Genomic DNA, 22,128 nt, shown 5'->3' with positions numbered 1-22,128 from the left:
TCAAAGGCACATAATTAGTCTAAATTAAGTCCACCTGCAAATCTAAGTGTCACATGATCTGTCAGTATAAACACCTTTTCTGAAAGGCCCCAGAGGCTGGAGCACCACTAACCATGAGACATCATAGCATAAAGACCAAGGAGCTCTCCAAAGTTGTTGCGATTTACAAGTCGGGTGGTTTTACAGAAAAATATCAAAACCCTTTGATGTTCCATTGACCATCAATCACATGTGTACCAACACAAACGCCAAGAGACGACCGTCCATGAAATCTCCCAACTGGGCAAGGAGGGCATTAGTTAGAGAGGCACGCGGAGACCAAGGTAACCCTGAAGAAGTGCAGTAGCGTTATCAAACTACAAACGGTTGCACTATGTACAACATGAAATTTCTTCTCGTTTCAATCCGCTGTTGGACACCCCTCAGTTTTTTCGCTCAAAACGTTTCACCTAATTTTGCATGCAGACATTTCACTTGAGCAAAGTTATTTGTGATAAGCCCCAACCTAAGAGAAAGGATTTGTCTTCGACTTTTGCGGCTTAACACCACAATTTAAACTAAATTACAAAATTTCTGGAGGGATAAAATATTAAGAATAAAATAAACCCTAAAAATCTGGGTTTTATTTTCTACTATTATGCCTGAAACAATAATAAAGACCATAATCCTGCTGTCAAAGTCACAATTGTTCAAAGTAAGTGGGAAAAGTTCGGTCTTACTTTCTTCGCTTGTCACCAGCTCTCCCACCAATGGAGTTTCTCAACATGAGTAAATATTAATGTAAATCAACATATGGTTTTAAATTCATTTCCTTCTCTGAGCCCTGAAACCCCCTGAGGTCTCGCGCATTAATATTCACAGCTCCGCAACGCAGAACAACCCCTGCAGTTTCTCCAGCAGATATCAGTGTAAAAAGTGTTTTATTTGTGCTCATTTAGCCTCTTAAATAAATCTGAGTCTGTAACGACCAGGGAGCCCAACTTATTAACACCTTTTAAACTACTTTACATGGGATTGTACAAGACAACCAGAGCACAACTGTAGAAAAAAAATCATGATATTCTCTTTCTCCACAGCGCAGCACTTTTCCATTTTTCATTTACATATCATTAACCTTCCATCTTTTCTCCTGGCATGTTGTTAGGATTCAAAGTTAAATCAATGGGATTTATCATGCTTTAGATATATCTTAAGCCCAGCTTCAGCATAAAAATGAATAAAGTGGACATTCAAATGAGGATGTTGTCGTTTCTATTAATATGCACATGGAAACTGCCCCATTTATCTCAAATCTTTTCAATTACACACTTCAGAGAAAATATCAGATCGCAAGTGTGAAGTAATAAAATACTGGAAATGTAACAGAGTTTCCAACATTTAGGTTATGTAATTTAAAATAAAACCGTTCCCCTCTCTTTTTTCTCGTTTTTTTCCCCCCCACCCTTTTATGTGCCCGAAATGTATCATGTCAAAACACATGTGTCAAAGTCGGCCCTCTCTCCGACAGCCTCTGATCTCAAGTTCTACAAATCTTCTGGCTGTCGACAAAATTTGCTGCTGGGGAAAGATAAGGTTAGGTTCAGAGAAAGTCAGTCAAATCTTTGGACATTACGCTACGCCTACGCGGCGCGCTTACGTTCTGCCCCAGCAACGGCATCTTGTTCACACACAAACATCGCACGATCAAACAAAAAAAACGAAGACGAGCACAAGATAAAAGATGGAAAAGTTTGTTTATAAGGAGGGGGGAAAAAAAGAGATTTGATTCGATTTGGAGGCAGAGGGGCTGCGGTATCGCAACCTCCCTCCTCCTCCAATTTCTAACAACTGATAGGAGGCCAGGCAGAGCAAAACTAGCAGCATTTCCACATTAGCATAGCAATTTCGCACTAACAGCGGGAGCGTTTGGGAATGAAGGTCAGCAGTACACGAGGGACAACTGGAAAGAGAGAGAAAGGTGTTTTAAAAAGGGTAAAGGGAGGGGCTCCTGGAGGAAAAAACTAGATAGAAGGGTCCAACTAAACGCATCTAAAGTAGCACGGAAGAAAGATGCAGACAAACTGTTTTTGGTAAATATGGGATTTTGATACCGATCTATTTCATATGCTGCCACGTCAGGTGAAGATGGGACTGTTGTTGAAGATTTGCATAGACAAATTCCTCATATCTCTCGGACGTTTTGGCTTTAAAGTAATCTTTAAACTTTGCCAACAAGTTTTTTTTTTCCCCTAATGACAACGTTTTTGGTGTTTCAGCCTGATATCGGCGCTGGCTGTGACACAGACAGGTGAGGAGGCTGATAGTAAGGATGAAGACAGAGCTTACCACCAAGTAACTAAATCTCATCTGCCAGCTTTCTGAAAAAGTTTGGGCTCAACTTTATAGAAATCTAAACCTGAATTATTTTTTGAATAATAGGTCTTAAATGTCCCCTAGTTTTTTTCAGTTTATTTCAGGGGCTCGCAAAAGTATTCTTACCCATTTAACTTACCCTTTAATGTATTTTATCAATTTTAGCCTAACAAAACTTAGTGTATACCTGTGACGTTTGTCGTTTTTATTGCTTTTTACAGCTTCTGAGAGTGTGGAGTGTTTCTGTATTCAGCCCTCATTTTGCCCTTTTGGCAGGACTTTGCTGAATTCCATTTTGTTACAGTTACAGCTGCACATTTTTTTATGTACAGTATATCACTAAGTTTCAAAAAACTAAAAATGCTGCTCACTTTTTTTAAAATAACTCAATCATGATCAGATTCTCAGTACCGACCGGCTTACCTGTCCCCGCTTGATAAAACCACAGCACGATGCTGCCACCGCACAGTTTTTTTCTTTTTTTTTCTTTTTTACATAGGCCAGAAACTTTAATTTTGGATTCATCTCAACACAGCACAGTTCTTGCGTATTTGCTTTGTCCCATTTATGGCTTGTGTCAAACAGCAAAAATAATTTCATTTGGCTTTCTCTTTCACTTCTAGTTAAGTCCAGGAGTAAACACGGGCTAGAGGCCCAGTTTCAAAGCCCCAGTCTGTCCAGTTTAAGCCGGGCAGTACACTGTAGAGTTTTTGCCCTTTTCGGGATGATTTTTCAGTCGGGCCGGGTTTCAGCGGCATCGTGCATCCTGCGTCGTGTAGTATACAGGGGGGTAACGCGGGGTGATTAGCCTCTCATGACCATTAGCCATCAGGAGTCATACGGTCGGATGAAAATCAAACATGTTTTAAATTCAGTCGGCGCCCTTCGATGAGGATGAATCAGTGAGAGCATCCTGCTGGTGAAGCCAGAGCTACGACGGTCTACGAGACGTTTTGCACCAACCTCGAGCACTGCGCATGTGCAATCAAGGGAATTCTTCTTCTTCTTCTCAGACGAAAACATAGGAATGGAGAGAAGCATGGTGGCGGTACGTGTGACATGGAGTCAGACTACGGAGGAGCAACTCGTAGAATTGCCAAGGCAGCGCGTTTCGTTCTTGTGATTCTTATATTTATTAGTGAGCATTGACACTTTCGTCTTTTTCTTCTTCTACTGTTTACGTTAGGCTTCCGGATAGACGAGTCCGAGGAGCGCCATCTCTCTACGGCACTGAGTTCGACATGCGCTTTTTGGACGTACAGTGTGAGCAGTCAGATTGCATCAAAGCATCGGACCATACAGTGTAAGAACAGCTTTGGTGAGCAGTAAACTTTTAAACCCTGCGGTTTCTTTGTACAGTTTGAGCTGTATCTGAGCACAACGACTGAAAATATTGTATGTATGTGTATGCCCAGCTTTAGGTGGACAGCCATGGATGGGTAGGTATGCAAATTGGGCCATAGTTAAATTTTTTTATCTTCATTTTTCAGATGAATTGTGCTCTGTTGAGATGTCCAAAGCTTAAATATAATTTTTTTCCACATAATTCTGTGAGGCCTTTACAGAACATATGGCTTTACACTGTGGCTGAATTGATGTACTAACCAGATGTCTTCAAAGGCAATTGGTTGCATTGGCTTAAATGGTAACTCAACCCCCAAATCAGCTTTTGTTTTGGCAATAAACTGTTAACATGGTTGTCTTATAGGATATCTACTTGTCCTGGTCACTATTTTTGAAAAATTAGTGCATATTTGTGTGAAAATGCTGGTTTTGTGTCTGAAATTGTCAGTGTGGCGCCCTCCTAGGGTTAAACGGTAGTCTTGCATTGAATTTTGAATTAACGTTGCTTTCGGTTGACCTGACATAAATCTGAGACTGTGACGTCAGTAGCTCTGCCACTGCGGGGTATATAACACAGCTCCATCTTGTGCCTCCATAGCTAGCACTGGTGCACTTTCAAACCCTCTAGCAACTTTTTTTTCTTCAAAAAAGCGAATGAAAACAAAATCGACCAACTTTTTATGTGTTATGGTGAATTTACATGAAGCAACCAATTGGTCTGCTGTTAGTGTTTTTGAGGCAGCCGGGAAGGGGCTAGTGTGAGACTGCGGTGAAGTTGGTGTTAGGTTGGACATTGGTTATTGGCGCTCCGCGGCTTCAACAGCAGCCAGCGGACAGAGAGCAGCAGCCTCAGATCAGCCTTGCCGTATCGGCTCGAACAGGAGGCAGATTGCCGCTGAAGATGCGGAGCACAAATGTCCACTGCCCAACCTAGGAACTACCTCATCGCGGTTGCTGTGAACTTCCCTCTCTGCATTCCCTAGTACAGAATCTGCCTGCTGCAGTCCGAGCAAAGAGAATATCAACCAGGGTTTGTGTCCACATTACAAATTAATCATGATGCGCAAACCTGCGGTGATACAAAGCAGGAAAAATATATGATAACTGATAATGATATAACTGGACTGATCCTGTCCTCCCACCGCTCTGCAGTGCGGTTTCGGGCTTCACTGAGGCAGCGCCTTGAGCCAGTGGCTCAAACTGATAAGGCCTGGCCCGCTGGGCTCCACAAAGCCACCTTCTTACATCCGAGGATGAGGGGGGTGAGAAATCGTTCCACCTCAAAAGACCGAATCGGGGCGTAACTACCAATGCTCTCTCTCCACGATTCAATATGGCAAATCAAGCTTGCGGCTGCTCCCCACCCCCATCCTGAACACAGTCCACTCCCTCCTGTTCTCGCGTATCCCCGCCCACTTTGATGGAGTTTTGCAAATTTGTCTGAGGGCAGAAATATGCTTTCACATGAGGGGTAAGTTACAGTTTAAGGTTATTAGATTAACACACCATCTGTTAAAAATGTTGAAAACCCTACAGCATTTTCTTGCAGTTCACTGCTATGCACTATTGTGTTGGCCTATCACATAAAATCTGTCACTGTATCTTGACATAGGGTGAAAAAGTTCAAAGGGCAGGAATGGTTTTGCAAGGAAGTGTGACTGGAATCACTAAAGCTTAAAAAAAAAAAAACAGTGCAATGTTTCAAATTTCAGCAATCTAGGTGTGCCTGAAACGGATGAGTCGGGGTTAAAAGCTGAATAACGGCAGCTTCTTAACTAATTCAAATGAAAACCAGATAATTCTGAAACTGCCTGAAGGGAACGGGAAGGAGGAGTTGATAAAACAGAAGATGAAGAATCTTAAACCTGAATTCAAAGCCACCTGAGCAAAGACTATTTTTTTTAAAGATGAAAGACATTGAAATGGATTTAAAATCTCTAAAGTGGCCCCCCTCTGTGAATCCAACAGATCACACGTTTGGGGGACGACCACTTAACTTGATGACAACAGGCTTATGAATTAAATGCACTTTTTTTTTTCAATAGTTGGCACATCAAAGCCTTTTCCAGCTCTCTACCAGTCCCGCCAACATTAGCCAGTTTTATGTTATCACTCACTCTGATACAAATGCCACTGCCCCTGAGCACAAATGTGTGCAGCGATGATACATTCGCTGTTGAAACAAGACGTGGAAAAGGATTTTAAATCAGTGCGCTCAAGCCTCGTGGGAGTGCGCTCCTGGCATGAGTTCAGCATTTCCAAAATAGCAAAATGGAGAAATGCTCTGCATCCAGAGAAAGTGGGGCACAGTATGGTAAGAACCGATTATGAGGAGACGAGATAATTGAGTTAATGCCTGAACAAGTGGGTCTGTTGATACTAAGCCTCTGAATTCTGAATGTGCAGCGATCTCAGTTTCAGAACTAAATTAATTAGGAGCTAAACTTTGAAAAACGGCATCCCTAAAAAAATCTTTTGATAAGCCGTCACAAACCAGAACGGAACTTTAAAGATTGATTCCCTTTGCATAAAGGATCTCTGCATCTTTTTTCCTGTCCTTGGATGGGCGGTGGTGGGTGGCAGGAGGGGGGGGGGGGTGCATGAAAGCAAGTGGAGGTGAAGGCAAGTGAGTACCTTTCTTCTTTGCTGCATTTTGTTCTGGCGTCTGGAATATCCAAGCTTTTACTGTACACTGATTTACTACGACGAGACAGAAGAAAAAGTGAGCAGGGAGTCAGTCTCTGTTTATGTTTAGGTCTACAGTGCAGCTTGTTGACACTGGATGCAAACTCACTGTCAGAGCAGCGGAAACATAAACCGGGAAGCGGGCTCCTCCAGACAAACAAACAGTCACACGGAGCGTGAGCCGGTGCAGCTCAATACATCAGGATGTGATCAAAGAGGTATTTTATTTCAACAACTCCATTCAAAAAGTGAAATTTAGACGACATAGATTCATTACGGAGTGATATCTTTCAAGCTTTTTATTTCTGTAAATGGTGATTAGGACTTACAGCTTTTCAAAATTAGAATCTTATATAAGACCAGCACAGAAAGTTTTTTTTTTTTAAAGAAGGTCCGTGTGCTGCACGGGATAAGCAGTCAATTATGTAGTGGGGGCTCCTTTGGCATGAATTACTGCATAAACGCAGTGTTGCATGATGGCTTTGATCTCCAAACCCCACCAGTCTTCTCTAAGAGTTTGTCGACCGTAACGTAGCAACGGCATAAGATTTGTGTCTTATAAATCCTTTTTTTCCCCCTCATTCCCATGTGATGTTAAAGTTTTCTGAGGAACAAAAAATTTGGTTTTCATTAGCTGTAAGCCAAAATTATCCAAATGATCAGAAATAATGTGTAACGAATCTATGAGTTTCCCTTTTTGAATGACAGAAATATATGACCTTTTCAGTGACATCCTAATTCACCAAAATGCACCTTTGGTTCTTCCTTCCAAAACACGGCACTTTCATTTTCCACCCGTACGCGTACCTTTGTCCATGTTGTGTCATGTCGATAGCTCTCCTGGCCGGCACTGGTGAGCCTCCATCAGTGACACTCAGAACCTCCATGGACTTCCTCTCTGGCCTCCTCTTGCCATGACGGTTCAGCATGGGAGAGTCGACTCGCTTCCTTGGAGGATCTGTGTCAAACAGGGGTGGAAAAAAAACGACACTGAGGAAACGAGAACCACCCTGACATTTCATCGTAACGGCACATATTTGCAGGTACAGGGCAGCTTTCTGCATGGCTTGTGTAGCATGCAAGAGTTTAACTGATGTTTAATACTGATCACGCTGACATTCTGACTAATGCAGAATAAGTAATGGTTTCCTTCCAGCCCCTTTGAACTAATGGCCACTGTATTGACTGCATCGCATTCACCGAAGGAGGAGTCTATTCATCAAAATGTCGGCACATCACCGCAGCCGCGCACGCCGCATTGTCAGAAAGTAAGCTAAACCGGAGTTTAAAGAGAGCATCCCCGTCCCTGCATAGACGTCTGTGGATAAAAATCAGCCCCTTGATGTGATGCACCAATTTTATTTCATCAGATAATGTTTGACCCAAATCACATGACAGCTTTTTTTCCTCTTAAAACCCCGTTGATCCATTCTATTTAAAGCCGCTGTTTTTCATTGAGAGAGTTATTCATTTGCGATGAACAAAGAGCTTTCTTCATCCGTTTACCGAAGAACCAATCTAACGCTGCGTGAGCCGGAGCTGAACCAATTCCTCCTAATGGAGGAAAACAGCGCAGGTTGGTTGAGCCACACAAAAAAATAAAAGCGTTCAGTGACTTAGAGTTCTCAAGAAATTGTTCTCTAAATTGGTTGGTTTTGTTTGAATAGACAGCTGTTTGAAAATAAAAATAAAACACTGTTTAAAAAAGGGTATTGCTCAAATATAAAACATCTTATGGATTTATTTACATATAGGTTCCTCATATTGGCTATCCTTAAAAGTGAAAATAATTTTGCTTCTTAGTCAAAGTGGGATTTAAAAAAAGTTTTTCCTGATAACAGATTTACCTACACGTTTTTCCTGTTGATTTACTGTCCAGGACACTGATCTAGAGAGACATTTTTCTGTGGATGTTCTACATTTGTCAAATGCTGACGACTACGAAGAAGATGACTAAGGGCTGTCATATTGGCAAAATCTGGTTGTACAATGAAATAACAGCACCAGCTAGCTTATTATTATTATTATTATTATTATTATTATTATTATTATTATTGTTATTATTATTATTATTATTATTATTATTATTATTATTATTATTATTATTATTATCATCATCATCATCATCATCATCATTATTATTGTTATTATTATTACTACTATTATTATTATTATTATTATTTCTTAACATGGTACTTTATTGTTATTAAATAAACTAACACAAGGTAAAGAGAGAATTTACCACCTTGTTTATCGTTGTCAGATTGCTGAATTTTACACATCTTTACATAAATAGACTGAATTTATATGACGTTTTCAGGTCATACAGGGTTTTACACTTTAGCCACATTTACCCAATGGCACTCACTGACATGCACACATTCATATACCAATATACAGATTGGTAGGCAACTTGGATTCAAATGCCTTGCCCAAGGGAACATCCATATATGACAGGAGGAAGTTGGAAATGAACCCACAACCTTTCAGTTGCATTACTATTCCACCCACTGTGCCACAGTCATGCACGGGGTCCTAAATGATCGATTTTAGGTCAAGCCTCTGAGGACGGTGTTTAAATGTTTTTTTTTTTTTTTTTTTTTTTTTTTTCGTATGTTGATTTTAGATTATCTTGTCTTTGCTGCAGTGTGTGGTTATGGTTAAAAAGAGTCCATTTGTTTTACAGTTGTTCACTAGAAGAAGAAAAAAATCATACAGCCAAACTTTTTGGCTGTATGATCCAAAAAGACATCTGGTTTGCTGTGACAAACCAGATCTCTGTTTTCTTTATGGTTACTTCCAGGACTCACCAATCTCATTGCGAGGGGGAAGGTTCTGGTCCTCTTGACTCGGGTACCTCTCCTTACGATCAAGTAACAAGAAGTAGATCATCTTCTCTTGGTTCTCACTGCAAAGGGACAACAGTTCACAAAAAAAGCAAACTATTAAACCCTTTAAGCAAATGAAAAACATAAAGATTGTTCAAAAGTTTCCAAAATATTGCCTGTAATCTGACTGAAATGTTAACAATTTAAATAAATAAATGAGGTTAAAGCACAAATTTACCAACTATGATTAATGCCTTTTAATCTTTTTTTGTGCACAGTGAAACGGCTGATAAATAGTTTTCATCTTTAACACAAAAGTTTAGTTTAACAGATCATTAGGCATTCACATCATAGTGTGCATTTATTGTCTTTGGCATACTCAGCCATATTTCTACATACAGTGTGCGCCGGGAAGCGTCGAGTCCAATGAAAGCATCAAAAGATCATGAGTTCGACCTTTACTTTCTTTGCAAATCAGGAAACCTAATGTCTTTAACCTCTGTGGTGCTCGCTCTATGCAAAACACCCTGGGAATAGGCCTCTATAATAAAGACAGATTGGAAAGCGGTGGGGAGGCAAAGAGACAAGGACCTGCAACTTCAGCTAAAATGAAGCAGGGGAAAGGAAAATGGAGACCACAGATTTTCCTCCCATGCAGCACATTTACAAAATCCTCCCAGGAGAAAGGAAGCAAATGGAGGGAGTTGGAGCGAGGGGCATGGTGTGAGAGCATTTTCAGTCGAGCATTTAAAAGGCTGGGCAAATTAACGCACCGCATCATTAGTGAGCTCATATTTACACCAGGCATGCACATGAATGCATATTCACAGTAGAACAAAGGAGTTGGCAGTAACAGGACATGTTTAAAGGGACCTATGAGCCAGCCTGAACACCAAACCAGGACGAGTTTGGACAAAAAGTATCTGGCACCAAGCGATGCAAGTGCGGAGTGATAAAAGTTATGTGATCTATGGTTTCGGACATCTTAAGTGACAGCTTCAGGGGATTTTGTAAGAGCCGGGGGAAAACTGAAGCTCCGCATGGGAGCAGGACCCAAGATCCCACGCATGAAGCATAGACCCCCTCCCTGTTGGTAACACCCATCCACTCACTCGTCGGAGAGCAGGTCTTTAAGAAGTTTGTTTTTGTCCCTGAAGCAGCCTAGAGAGTGCATGCTGTCCAGTACATCTGGGTCGATGTCGTCGGCAGAAGGCAGGCTGCGGATGGTTACCTTTCTGGGAACAGGCTGCTCTGGCTCTGGTTCATTTTTGCCGCCACTAGGAATGCAAAAAAAAAAAAAAAAGAAGCATCAACGAAAAGGACGTGGTCAGTTTCTTCTTCACTGATTTTCACTCGTAAATGCATTTCTGATACCACTTTATAATTTTGCAAACGAAACATGCAATAGGTTAAGTCTCCATTTCAGTCTTGCCTATCTGATCAGTCGGCTCATTATGCGATTTCTTCATCTATAACAGTCGCTCAGTCTGGCAAATTAAGCGGATTTGCATTCAAGTACATGACTAATTCTCATCTGCAAGTATAGACGTTAGACTATATGTGACAAATAGGTCACTCTGTTGAGATTTGCAGGCTGCCTTTCTCGGTCATGCTCACTTTACAAACTTACTTTCTTCATTATTATCCCATTTCCCCAAAACACTCTTCCCGATATGTCACTTTCCCCCCCATCTTTTGTCTGCTTGTCTCCGGGGAGAACAAAGACAGGCCTTAACATGAAAGGCAATATTACACCGACACCGTTTTCAAGAGGATTTCTGTTCTAGTTCTCAATTTCAACAAAACACAAAAGAGAAAAGCAGTCTTCTTTTCTACAAACATGCCAATACACACAGACAGATTTGAGTCGATGTGCTCCTCATTACTTCTTTCCGGAATCTATTATTTTTCATCTGGTGAGCTCAGTGAAGCAGAAACCCCACCGGCAGCTATTAAGATAACACACCCTCCGTTATCTGTATGCAGTGAACTTGTGAACTACATCCAAGTTAGTGCTCAAACTACCTTCCCTTTTTACTATTTCACTGTGCTTATATAAAATATTATTTAGAATTTAGATGGATGTGTATAAAGGATTCAATCACTAATTTTCACCAAGAAGAAAAGTGTAATTTCTTTTTCAGTTAAGCAGTGCATAATTATAGCACTAATGCAAACCATGTAATACTCAAATTAAAGCTACTGACTTTAGATAATTTCCATTATTCACTTTATTGTAGTATAGGGCTAGGAGCTGGTATCAACAATTGCCTTACCCCCAATTACTTGGATTATTACGGGGGTCAAAACCTCACTAATTTTAAGCCAAACAAATTGGGGCAAAACCCCCAAATTATGCCTAACCTGATTGGAAAGCCTGCAGCAGCCTTTAAAGAAGCAGCATATGGATTGTTCACAGCAGTTTTACCATTTATTTATCCAGATTTCCTGCGAGTGTTGTAATAAATTAGTCATGACAATCCATGGGATTTGTCAAAAACTGAATCAAATCAAGTTGTAGGGTTTTTTATTATAGTTTTTATTTATTTTTTTCTTGTTCGTTGCTTTAATTTGGGCACAATTTCTCATGTTTTTCCACATCACAGGCAAGTTGCCCCTAAAAATGGCCACAATTGCCATACTATCACTCCGTCACAGTCTTGTATACAGTCAAACAGTAATTTGCAACTACAAAACTAAGTTTCACACTAACTACAGCAATTTCCTGTCCCAGCTCTCATCTCTTTTTTTCTTTTAACATTCAAACTGTCTGTTTACATGAGCCACTGTTAAAATATAAGAACCTTAGAAGGCTTTCCTTCTGTGATTCCTCATTTTACTAAACTGTGACAAAGGTTTTACCCATACCTGAATAGTTTAGTCATTATAATACTGTTGCAGTAATTCTCGTTATGTAGGCTTCTTTTTTATTCAAATAAAATCATATTTTCAGAATGCAACTCTGCTTGCATCTGTGAACAAGAGTTCTATAATAAATACATTGAATATAATGTACTTCTAATGTCAAACAATAGGGCAAACTTAGGTTAGAGCAGTTTAGTTCCCACATCACCACATGTTCCCTCAGGCCTTCTCCTTGTTTACTTGACCATATGCTGCAAATTTTCGTTCATGCACTACCGATTTACCCCCATGTCCCCGAGAGTGAAGTCATGCCCTGCATAAATGTACTCTTGTGTACATAGCTGAAGCTCAGCCATTTTTCATGTGGAAGCTCCCTTCAGGTGTAGAATAGTCTAATGAAGGATGAAATTGGTGGGAAGAAAAATCCGGGAAAAGGCAGAGGAGAACTCACATGTACCACGAGTGCTTCTGGATCTTTTCTAACTGTAAAAGCAAGATGAGAGAGAGAAAAAAAAAACATTAGTACACAAGTAATTAAATTGTTGTGATATTTTCTTTCTTGTAAAACAAAAAAATATAGATAATCAGATATGGGATTATATTTTGATTGAGAAAATGTAATGTTTGACAGTCTTGGTTAAGAAGGACCGTACATGTCACCTTAACGGTAATACTACAGGTACTTAGAGTAAGTTCGATTTAATGATTCCTGTGTGTTCCTGCCTGAAAAGCTGCCGTTTGCGGTCCCATGACGTCACTCCCTGTTCCCTGTGCTGCACTGTCAATCAGGTCTAAATAGTTACACCTACGGCGGCTCCAATTACAGGGAGTGCTGCACCTGGGAGTAGCAATATATATTCCTGGCTCTCCCAGTGGGTAACCGCCATATCCTTAAAAAGACATCTTGTGAGTAGACCATCCAGCATCCCTTGTGCTGACCTCCTGATCTCGACCTGTCTCGTTCCTGTTTTCTCCTGTCTGCCTTGCCCTTATTGGATTCTCCAGTTGGCTTTTGTGCTCTGAATATCAACCTCTTGCCTTGCCTACAGACCAGGCCTGCCTGCCTCTGCCCCACCTGGATTCTCCTGCCTATCATGTATGAACCTCAAACCTGTCTCCTGTCTCTGCCTTCCTTCGAAACCTCTGCCTGGTGTGTGTGTGCCTCCTGTTACCAATTCTCTCGCCTGGACTTCCCTCTTCTCACCCTTCTGGAAACATCTGCCCTGTGGACTGTCTCCCCGAACTGACGACGACTTCCCCTCTGACATTTACCCTGTCTAGCCACGGCGAGATTTGGATCAGTCAGTCAGTGATCCGACTCATTCAGACGGAGCCGTTGGGATCAATCATCAGAGCCAGTGCAACCTCCCGGCATCTGAGAAGGCTAGTCGCTTTTATTCAGTGCATCATTACTTCCACTGAGTTGCCACTAATGCTGCTCTTCTCCCCCACAGTGATTCCAGTACGAGCTCCAGTCAGTTCCTGTTCCAGCAACACCGGCTTATCGACAATAAACATTCTTAAATGCTTATTCTCTGTGTTGGCTGAATTATCGGGTCTCCGGGTTCTGTCAGGGCATTACAGTTCAATAGTTGAAATAAATTAGGCTTTTGAAAAATATTGTAGCCTTTGAGGAAAACCAAACTGATGAAGAGAGAGTGAGCTTTTCTCGCACTGACCCTGCAACACTCCTGGTCTCAAGAAGAATCTCCCACTATGATTTGCTTTCCATTTCTCCAAATTATTTTGCAAAAATTGCGTCCTCATTGTTGCCCCTTTTCATCGCGCTTGTGACGTAGCCGCTCGGCCCCTAACCCCATCAACGTGGTCTTTTGTAAGTGTGCCAAAAGCAACGAGAGGCAGAAACAGCGAGCCAAAGGGCAACAAAGGAAGATGTCTGCTGCAATAACTTCTCCTCCCTTCAACCGGCCAGAGACGGAAACAAGATCAATGTCACTGCTGGGACTTTTTAATTTGCTCACGCTGCTGTTGTGGAACCACAGGAGATGCACAGAGCAGGTCTAATTATTGTCACTCATTCAGAGTCCATGTGTATATGTCTCCATCAATGTCTTGATCTTTCTCGCATCCCATAGGACCTACCTCTGTGTGGCAGAGCTGATAAATGACTGTGTGCGATATTACAGCAATCACGGACCCTTTCAGGCTGGTTAGCGACTCTCAGCGACTGCTGTATGCCTCTGCAGAGGTCATGGTATTGACAGAGAGATCCTGGCTATCAGATACAGGCCAGTGCGTGACCTACTCTCACTGCATTTTATTGAAGGCCTGGAGGCAGGAGACGAATATCACACACATCCCAGACAGTAATAGGGTTTAAAGTAAAAAGTGACATAAACTGTACATGTCCTTTATATATGCAGGGGGAGCACATCTGGATTATGTACAGTACAGTGAAAACGTGTTTGCCCTCCTATTAGTCCCCCGTTATTAGTTAGGTTGGCTTGGATAGCTTTCTTTCCGTAGAAAATGACTATTTTATCTTTTCTTTTTGCTTAGGTTAACTATGTTGGATATTGAAAAAGACATGACTACTAATACATTTACAACAAAACATTTATTAGGTAGTTTCCACTTACCACTTGTGTGACTAACAAAACTCAACTATGTCTCTGTCTGACATTTAGCAAGCTGCTTTCCAGCAGGCCTTTTGCTCGTATTTTTGAGGGGTTAATAAAAAGAAAAGGTCTACATTCTTGTGCACGATTTGCAAAACTACAAAATCTACATTATTTTTTGATCTGATGACTCTGATCTCAGCGTGTTCTACCCTTTAGGATGATGTTTGCAGTTAAAGAGCTCCAGCTCATGGTCAGTCTTACTGCTGTATTCAGTTATTTCCAGCTCTACCGGCAGAGAGCAGCAACTCTAGTTCCTAAATTGTACAACATTCAAAGCAAGTTGTATGAGTGTGTTGTCCACACACAGAATTAACTGCAACATTGAAATATGATCAAAAAATATTGAGCAAACAAGCAATCACTACCCTCCCACTCCAGCAAAATGTCACATGAAAACATCCACAGCAGGAGCATTTTTTTTAAATCAACACTGTATCAATCAATCAACTTTATTTGTATAGCACTTTTTATATTTTATATAGCACATTTTTTAAAAACTGCAGGTTTTTAAAACAAGGTAAAAAAAAAAAAAAATAATAAGTTAACACACACACAACATCAAAGCCAAAAAATCCGGTTCACACCAAGAGTATTTTAAAACGGCATACACAACAAGATCACAATGTATTAAACGCTAGGGAATAAAATGTGTTTTTAAAAGATTAAAAACAGGATACTCAATATGATACTCAAGGGTTAGTGATTTCACAACTTCAGAGCAACAACAGGACGTGCTCTGTCACCTCTGAGCTTCAGCCTAGTTTTAGGGACAGTCAGCGGCAGCTAATCAGCAGATCTAAGGGATCGTGGTGGGCAGTAAGGCTGAATCAGCTCACATAAATAGGGTGGAGAAAGGTTGTTCAAATATTTAAAAACAAATAATAAAAGCTTAAAATGTATTCTGTGGTGCACAGGGAGCCAGTGAAGGGATGCCAGAATGGGAGTGATATGCTTGCGCCTACGGGTCTGCATTAACAAACGAGCAGCAGAGTTGTGCACAAGCTGTAGACGGGCAGGAGAGGTCTGGCTAATGCCTAGATACAGTGCATTACAGTAGTCAAGACCAACTGTGATAAAAGCATGGACTAATTTCTCCAAGTCAGCTCTTACTAAGATTGATTTCACCTTAGCTATCTTGCAGAGTTGATACGTTTTCTGAACAACACAGCTGATCTGTTTCTCAAATTTAAAATCAGAGTCAAACTTTTACCCCCAGATTGGTGACACAGTCCCTGAGATAAAATGAGTGAGTCAAAATCTACTTTAGGGGAGGGACAGCAACTCGGTCCAAACAACATAACTTCTGTCTTGTTTTCATTTGGACTAAGGAAGTTCAGAGAAATCCTTGCTTTAATGTCCTCAAGGCAGTGTGTGAGTTACTGGACATTGTCGTTTTGTGCCAAGGGGAAATAGATCTGGCAATCATCACCATAACAGTGAAATGAAATGCCATCTTTCCTAAAAACAGAGCCCAGGGGTGTATGTAGAGAGCACCGAGGATTGACCCCGAGGGACCCCATGTGGAAGAGGAGCTGTGGAAGACAAAGCCGTCAATTCTCACACAAAAATGGACTATTAGATAGGTAGGACTGAAACCAATTAAGGGGAACACCACACAGTGCTCAAGACAAATAGTTTTGTTTCAAGTCAGCTATACCTATATCTACCCTATGACACTGGGTCCTTTACTGAAGATGTGTTCAAGCTGCACCGTCAAGGTGCAAAAATCTAAGAAGCAAATCATCAACTTCCTAAAATAAAGGCCTATGTAATTTTTTTCCAGGTTTTTCAGAAAACACAAAATAATACGGCCATAAGTTATTAAGCTGATTTTTTTTTTTGCCAAACATTACATGGCCCATTATTTTAGGAAGGTGACAGAAATGATAAAGCTATGTTTTAGGCGACACACTGTCAGAAAAATATAGTACTTTCCTATCTGGGAAGAAATATCTGTCACCTTCGAGAAGAAATAGGTAGGGGAGACTCCATTGCAATAAACAGAGTTGAATAAGTAGTGTGATATTTTGCAACATAGATATGCCATTGATTTAAACAACGTATCTGATTGGAATCCTATATCGGCAAATACTTATTTGTAAAATTGAGGACATAAAGAGCCTCCTTTAGACATCTGTATTAATAGAAATAGAATAGGATAGAAAGTACCCCCGCACAAGTGCTTCGGCATAATTTTTTGTTTGTGCGTGTTCTTGTATTGGCTGAGCAAAAAATTTTTTGCTAATTCTACAAGACCTAAACTCAATTCACACCTTAGCCCTAAACCTAAACATTAGCCCAGTTTGCATTGTGTAGACCTTGCAAAATGTCCTCACAATGCCAATTGTCCACACAAAGTTTTGGTCCTTACAAAGATAGATATACATGTGTGTATACACACGGATGTACATACCAACGTGTGTGTGTGTGTGTGTGTGTGTGTGTGTGTGTGTGTGTGTGTGTGTGTGTGTGTGTGTGTGTGTGTGTGTGTGTGTGTGTGTGTGTGTGTGTGCGTGCTTGCGTTTGTGTGTGTTTTACTCTCAAATTCCCAAATGGCCACTCATGCTAAGCTGGGTACTCCTGGAGGTTTCTTCTAGTTTAAAAAAAAGGTGTTGTTCTTTTCTTCTGTCACCACATGCCTACTCAGGGGGGATTGCTGCAAAGTTGATGACTTAACTGAGTAGGCTTCCTTAGATAAATTGACAAAATGGCATTATAAACGGAATTTGACTGCATTGGAGTTAAATTAAGTTTAGGATCACATTGTAACGCATTTAATCAAATTTGAACCCGTCAATATGATTGAAAGATCTGATTAAATGTCTGCAAACACATTGGATCTCTGTTTCGTGAAGCACTTTCAGATGATATTGCTTGTGTAATTGGCTATATAAATAAGCTCAAATTGAAAAGCTTAGATTCCAGTCAAATAACTGTTGTGTTTCTGTTGTGTTTTATGATGAACTGGTGTATTCAACGACAATATTGATATGACAAAAATTCATACCACCATCTTCAATGGCCATAGAACACAAATCTAAAAATATAACTCAAACACTGGCTGCTTTGTGACAGAAAGCTTCTATTAGATGCCCAAACAAACAAAAATAAATTGGGCTTTGAGAGTAGTCTTGAAGACAAATGAACTGAACTGACTGAAGGACTGTGTGTGTATGTAGTAAATTAGACTTTTTCTGGTAACTGAATAATAGACACTATATTTAGCCCCCACAAAAGGCTTTAAATCTGTATCAACTGTCCCCTATCATGTTGCTAAGTTATGTGAAAGCCATTTAGATTAACATTTCTGCCTCTTTATCCTGTCAGACCACTTTAATCAGCATGAAGCACTGTATTTTGAAAGGCTCCTATGTAGAAATTTGGTTACTGGAAGTTTCAAATAGTCATACTGACGTCAAATAACTGAATCATGTGAATCAGTTTATAATATATCACCTGATGCAAAAAAAAACATAACTTAATTAACTTTAATTCCGCCAACTTTTAAAGTTTACCCTCTCCATGTGGACATTATCTATTTGGGATGATTAGATGTTTCAAGGAGCTTGCCATATCTCCTTATCCGTCAGGAGTAAACGGGTCTTTTTAGGGTTTCTGTATACTTTAGACTGGAGAGCTCACACAGCTGCCTCTGGATGTCTAACCACAGAAAATTAAAGTTTTTTGTGAGATGCAATCTTTCAAACATCAACAAGTAAAATCTAATCATCAAAAGCTAACATAATTACTGTTGTATGGTTAGCCTGTAAATGGACCCATTAAACTGTTATGAAAAAAACAAGCCCTCACAAATAACCTCAGGTCCCCTCTTGTTGTGATGTCTGCCCTTGGGTGTTCTTGCCTCATGTGTGACTTGGTGCTCACCTCTAATCTTTAAGGATTCTCAAACTGAAAGGCTATTCGACATTCCGTGAGGCTGCAATGCATCCTCTGCGCTCCATTTGGAGTTAGGAGAAGGGAGCAGACAGATACCATATTCTCACCCAGCAGCTTGGTCTTAGTATAACCCTTTATCGAGGACGCCGTTGCTGCTTTCCGGTGGGCATATCTGGGGATCTCAGGGTGACCTGCCCTCATCAAACAGAGGGAACAGGAGAATAAGGAAAACAGAGCACATGTAGCATAATAAAAAGGTGTGGTTTTTTTTGTTTTTTTTTTTGGCTCAGGTAGCTGCAATACGTGCAAATACACCTTTTGGGTTGTTGGTTTTTTTTGCACAATTTTCATATTTTATTTTTCTCTAAAATAAAATCTATTGCCAAAATTGTAGTATTCCCCTGCTCATAGTTATTCTGACAATGTAAAAAGATAAGCTACAGCAAAAGGAAATGGAGCGAAAACATTTACCAACTACGGTGTCACCACATTTCCTCACAGGCACGAGCATGAAACCCGTTGCACTGATTCGTAAAGATACACCAGCGCCTCGGGCGTGTGTGCATGAAAAAGCCGCAGTTTTTTTCCTTTATGCTATGCAGTGATAGTGACAATGTGCAAAAAGGTGAGAGACCAATAGTTTACTTTTTGGGATCCATGCAAAACGCTACATGTGGCAAAAAAAAAATCAACACGGCACATTACCCCTTCCCATAGTATCCTCACTTTGAAATATTGCCACAGCAGCATCACATTGTAGAGATGCTTTTCTCAGACTGGGACAGGAAAGGTGGAAGGAACTGTTAGACAACAAACTTGAGACGGGGGGAAAAAAACTGGCCTTTTCGTGATGACCACAAGCCTAAACATACAGCTAGAGCTACACTGGAGCGGTTTAGATCATTTCATATTCACATGTTCAGATTTAAATCCATAAGAGAATCTGAATTCTTGAAATTGAGGTTGACTCTCTCCATCAAATCTGAAGGTTGTTTTGCAAACATTTTCCTCCTTAGATGTGCAAAGCTGGTCAAGACAAAACTCAATAGCCGTGCAGCTGGAGCGAAAGGTGGTTCTACTCAGGGGGAGGAGATACTCCACTATTTTCAGAATTTAAATTGTTTTGTAAAGAATGCGTTCTATTCCTTTAACCTTTCAATTTTGCAGTACCTTGTATTGGTATATCTAACACGAAATCCTAATAAAACACCATCATTTGCGGCTGTAATGTAAAAATAAGTGGTATGAACAATTCTTCGAGAAAGAAACTGTTAAAGTCCTTCCACAAACCGGAACCTCCTGTGGATCGACACAAATGGGCCAAACTCAAACTTCATGACAAACAACAACAGAGAAACATAGAACAACCGACTCATTACTCTGTCACTGACCCTCTGAAACAAACTGACCGTTAGTCTTTTGGATGCGTCCACCTCAATCATGCCGCGGAGGAGGTTCTGACAGTCTGGAGGAATGAAGTGTGGCATGTGAAACACTCCCAACTTCACCTTCTCCAGGAGATTCCTAAGGTTGTCATCATCAAACGGCAGGGCACCCTGAAGAAGCAGAGAACCAGTTGAGGCAGATGACAGATGAAGGAAAGAAATTTGAAGGATGCAGCGGGGACGAGGGTCACAGCATATAAATAAAAGCCTTTAACTAAGCAAAATGGGGGACAGAAAAGGATAACTGCTCTGCAATGCCCTAATATGGAAAACCACAGTCTGTGATTTTGCTTTCATCAACCTCTTCAATTTATTTAATTTTCAGTATAGAGCATTTTGCCATCAGGTGGAGAGCAAAAACACGTAAACAAACAGCAATGAGCTGTAATTGGGTCTTTTCTAATAATCACCCCGATTTCCCGTTCCCCTCATTCATTTAGCATTCTCTCAGTCATTCATCAAAGCATGCTGACACCTCACAGATGTGGCTGTGTGACGAATGGCAGCCTCCATCAGAGGACAAGATGGAGGAGAGCAAACCGGCAGGAAAGACAGACAGATTGGCTGAGAAATGAGGAGTAAGTGGGGGGGAAAAAAGGAAAGGGTAGACTTGTGTAACAGATGATCTGAGTTCAGTCTAACTGCTGGGGAGTATCCCTGTCTCCCACAATCAGACAAATGGTTATCTCGCAGCAAGACAGCAGGAGGAAACAGAAGAACAATGGTGGTGTTTCTGCAGGCAGAGGGTGGCCGCAGAAAAACCTCTGTCTGGTGTGAAAGAATGGTCAAGATCAGAAAAAAAAGCAAACATTCCCAGTTTGCATAGTAAAAGTTTGTCTGAGACAGTAAGATGGTGCGGAAGAAGCAAAAGAAGAGAGAAATACACAAAGCCTGTAGCAAAAAGTTGCCCTGTCAGTGTTGATATTTATTTTGGGCTCCCTTCTTTCAGCTTGGCTACATGAATTATTTATTAGGCAGAAGTGTGCAGGAACTCCAGTACAGCCGCTAATGCAACAAAGCTTAAAGGGCTGCCTGGCCGGGGGACCCAAAGACATAATGTGGCTGGAGAATAGATCTTATTTTAGTTGTAGCAATGTGTGTAGGTACAAGATAAGGACTGAAAAGATGCTTCAGTTTGCAATTGTGCAAAACCCATTTGCCAGAGGGCATCTCAACTTCTTGGAGATAATTTGGGAATTTGACATTTTTTGCCTTGCAACAAACCATCAATTCCCTCTTGAAGCCTTTACACATTTTATTATAACCATAAAAGTAGAACACACACGTGGAGTAGAAGGAAAGGATACACAATTTTTCTAAAAAACTAAACAAAAAACATTAGTCTTTTGTCCCTTTTTATCCCAAGGGCCCTGAACAAAATCACATGCATCCTACTGCTTTCATGAATTTTGCCTGTATGTAATTTAGTCTCTGTACACAAACAGCAGTGATTGTAAAGGTCCTCTTACAAACCTTTAAGACATCAGTGAACAAACTGCATCACGAAGACCACAGGACACACCATACAGGTTGGAGATAAAGTGACAGAGACAGGCCTAGGTTATAAAACAATGTCCCACGCCCTGAACATCTCGCTGCTCCATCCATCATCCCAAAAAGGACCATTTTTACACAACTGGAAAAGGGCAGAGACGTGTAAATCTGGTCACATAGAGCAATATTAACAGACGCAGCTAAAGCCCCATATCAGCGATCATTAGTCAGGCACTCGACTGAGTTGGCCTTTAAGATGGCCTGCAAGAGTTGACTTTCTTCTTGCCATGTTCAAAGAAATCTATGAGACCCCACAGGGTGCATAAACTTTAACTTTTCAGCCTACATGCTAAACACTGTGTGGCAGAAAACTAACCCTGCAAATCAATGTGAACACATCATGCCCAGGGGCAAACTGGATGGTGGCAGCATCTCGCTATGGGGACGTTTTTCTTCAGCAGCAACAGAAAAGCTGGTCAGAGTCGGTGGGAAGACCAATTAAGTATAAATCGTGCAAATGTGGAAGAAAACCTGGTAAAGCCCAAAAAAATAAAATAAAAACTGAGACAGGACAGT

At 40.8% G+C, this 22,128-nt stretch overlaps 1 protein-coding gene across 1 annotated transcript in view; it reads right to left on the bottom strand.

The window, feature by feature from the left end:
* Positions 1-22,128, bottom strand: part of brsk2a (BR serine/threonine kinase 2a) — a 257,881-nt gene that overhangs the window by 45,845 nt on the left and 189,908 nt on the right. The window contains exons 8-13 of the mRNA XM_036151527.1: positions 20,023-20,169; positions 12,526-12,557; positions 10,322-10,486; positions 9,192-9,289; positions 7,189-7,339; positions 6,331-6,396 (exon numbers count right to left, since the gene is read on the bottom strand). Of these exons, the coding sequence (XP_036007420.1) occupies positions 6,331-6,396; positions 7,189-7,339; positions 9,192-9,289; positions 10,322-10,486; positions 12,526-12,557; positions 20,023-20,169 (659 nt within the window). The remainder of the gene's footprint in view (positions 1-6,330; positions 6,397-7,188; positions 7,340-9,191; positions 9,290-10,321; positions 10,487-12,525; positions 12,558-20,022; positions 20,170-22,128) is intronic.

The sequence above is a fragment of the Fundulus heteroclitus genome, chromosome 2 (assembly GCF_011125445.2).
Source record: "Fundulus heteroclitus isolate FHET01 chromosome 2, MU-UCD_Fhet_4.1, whole genome shotgun sequence".
Lineage (NCBI taxonomy): Eukaryota > Metazoa > Chordata > Actinopteri > Cyprinodontiformes > Fundulidae > Fundulus > Fundulus heteroclitus.
Note: the sequence above shows the minus strand (reverse complement) of the source record. Positions and strands in the feature narration are given on the sequence as shown.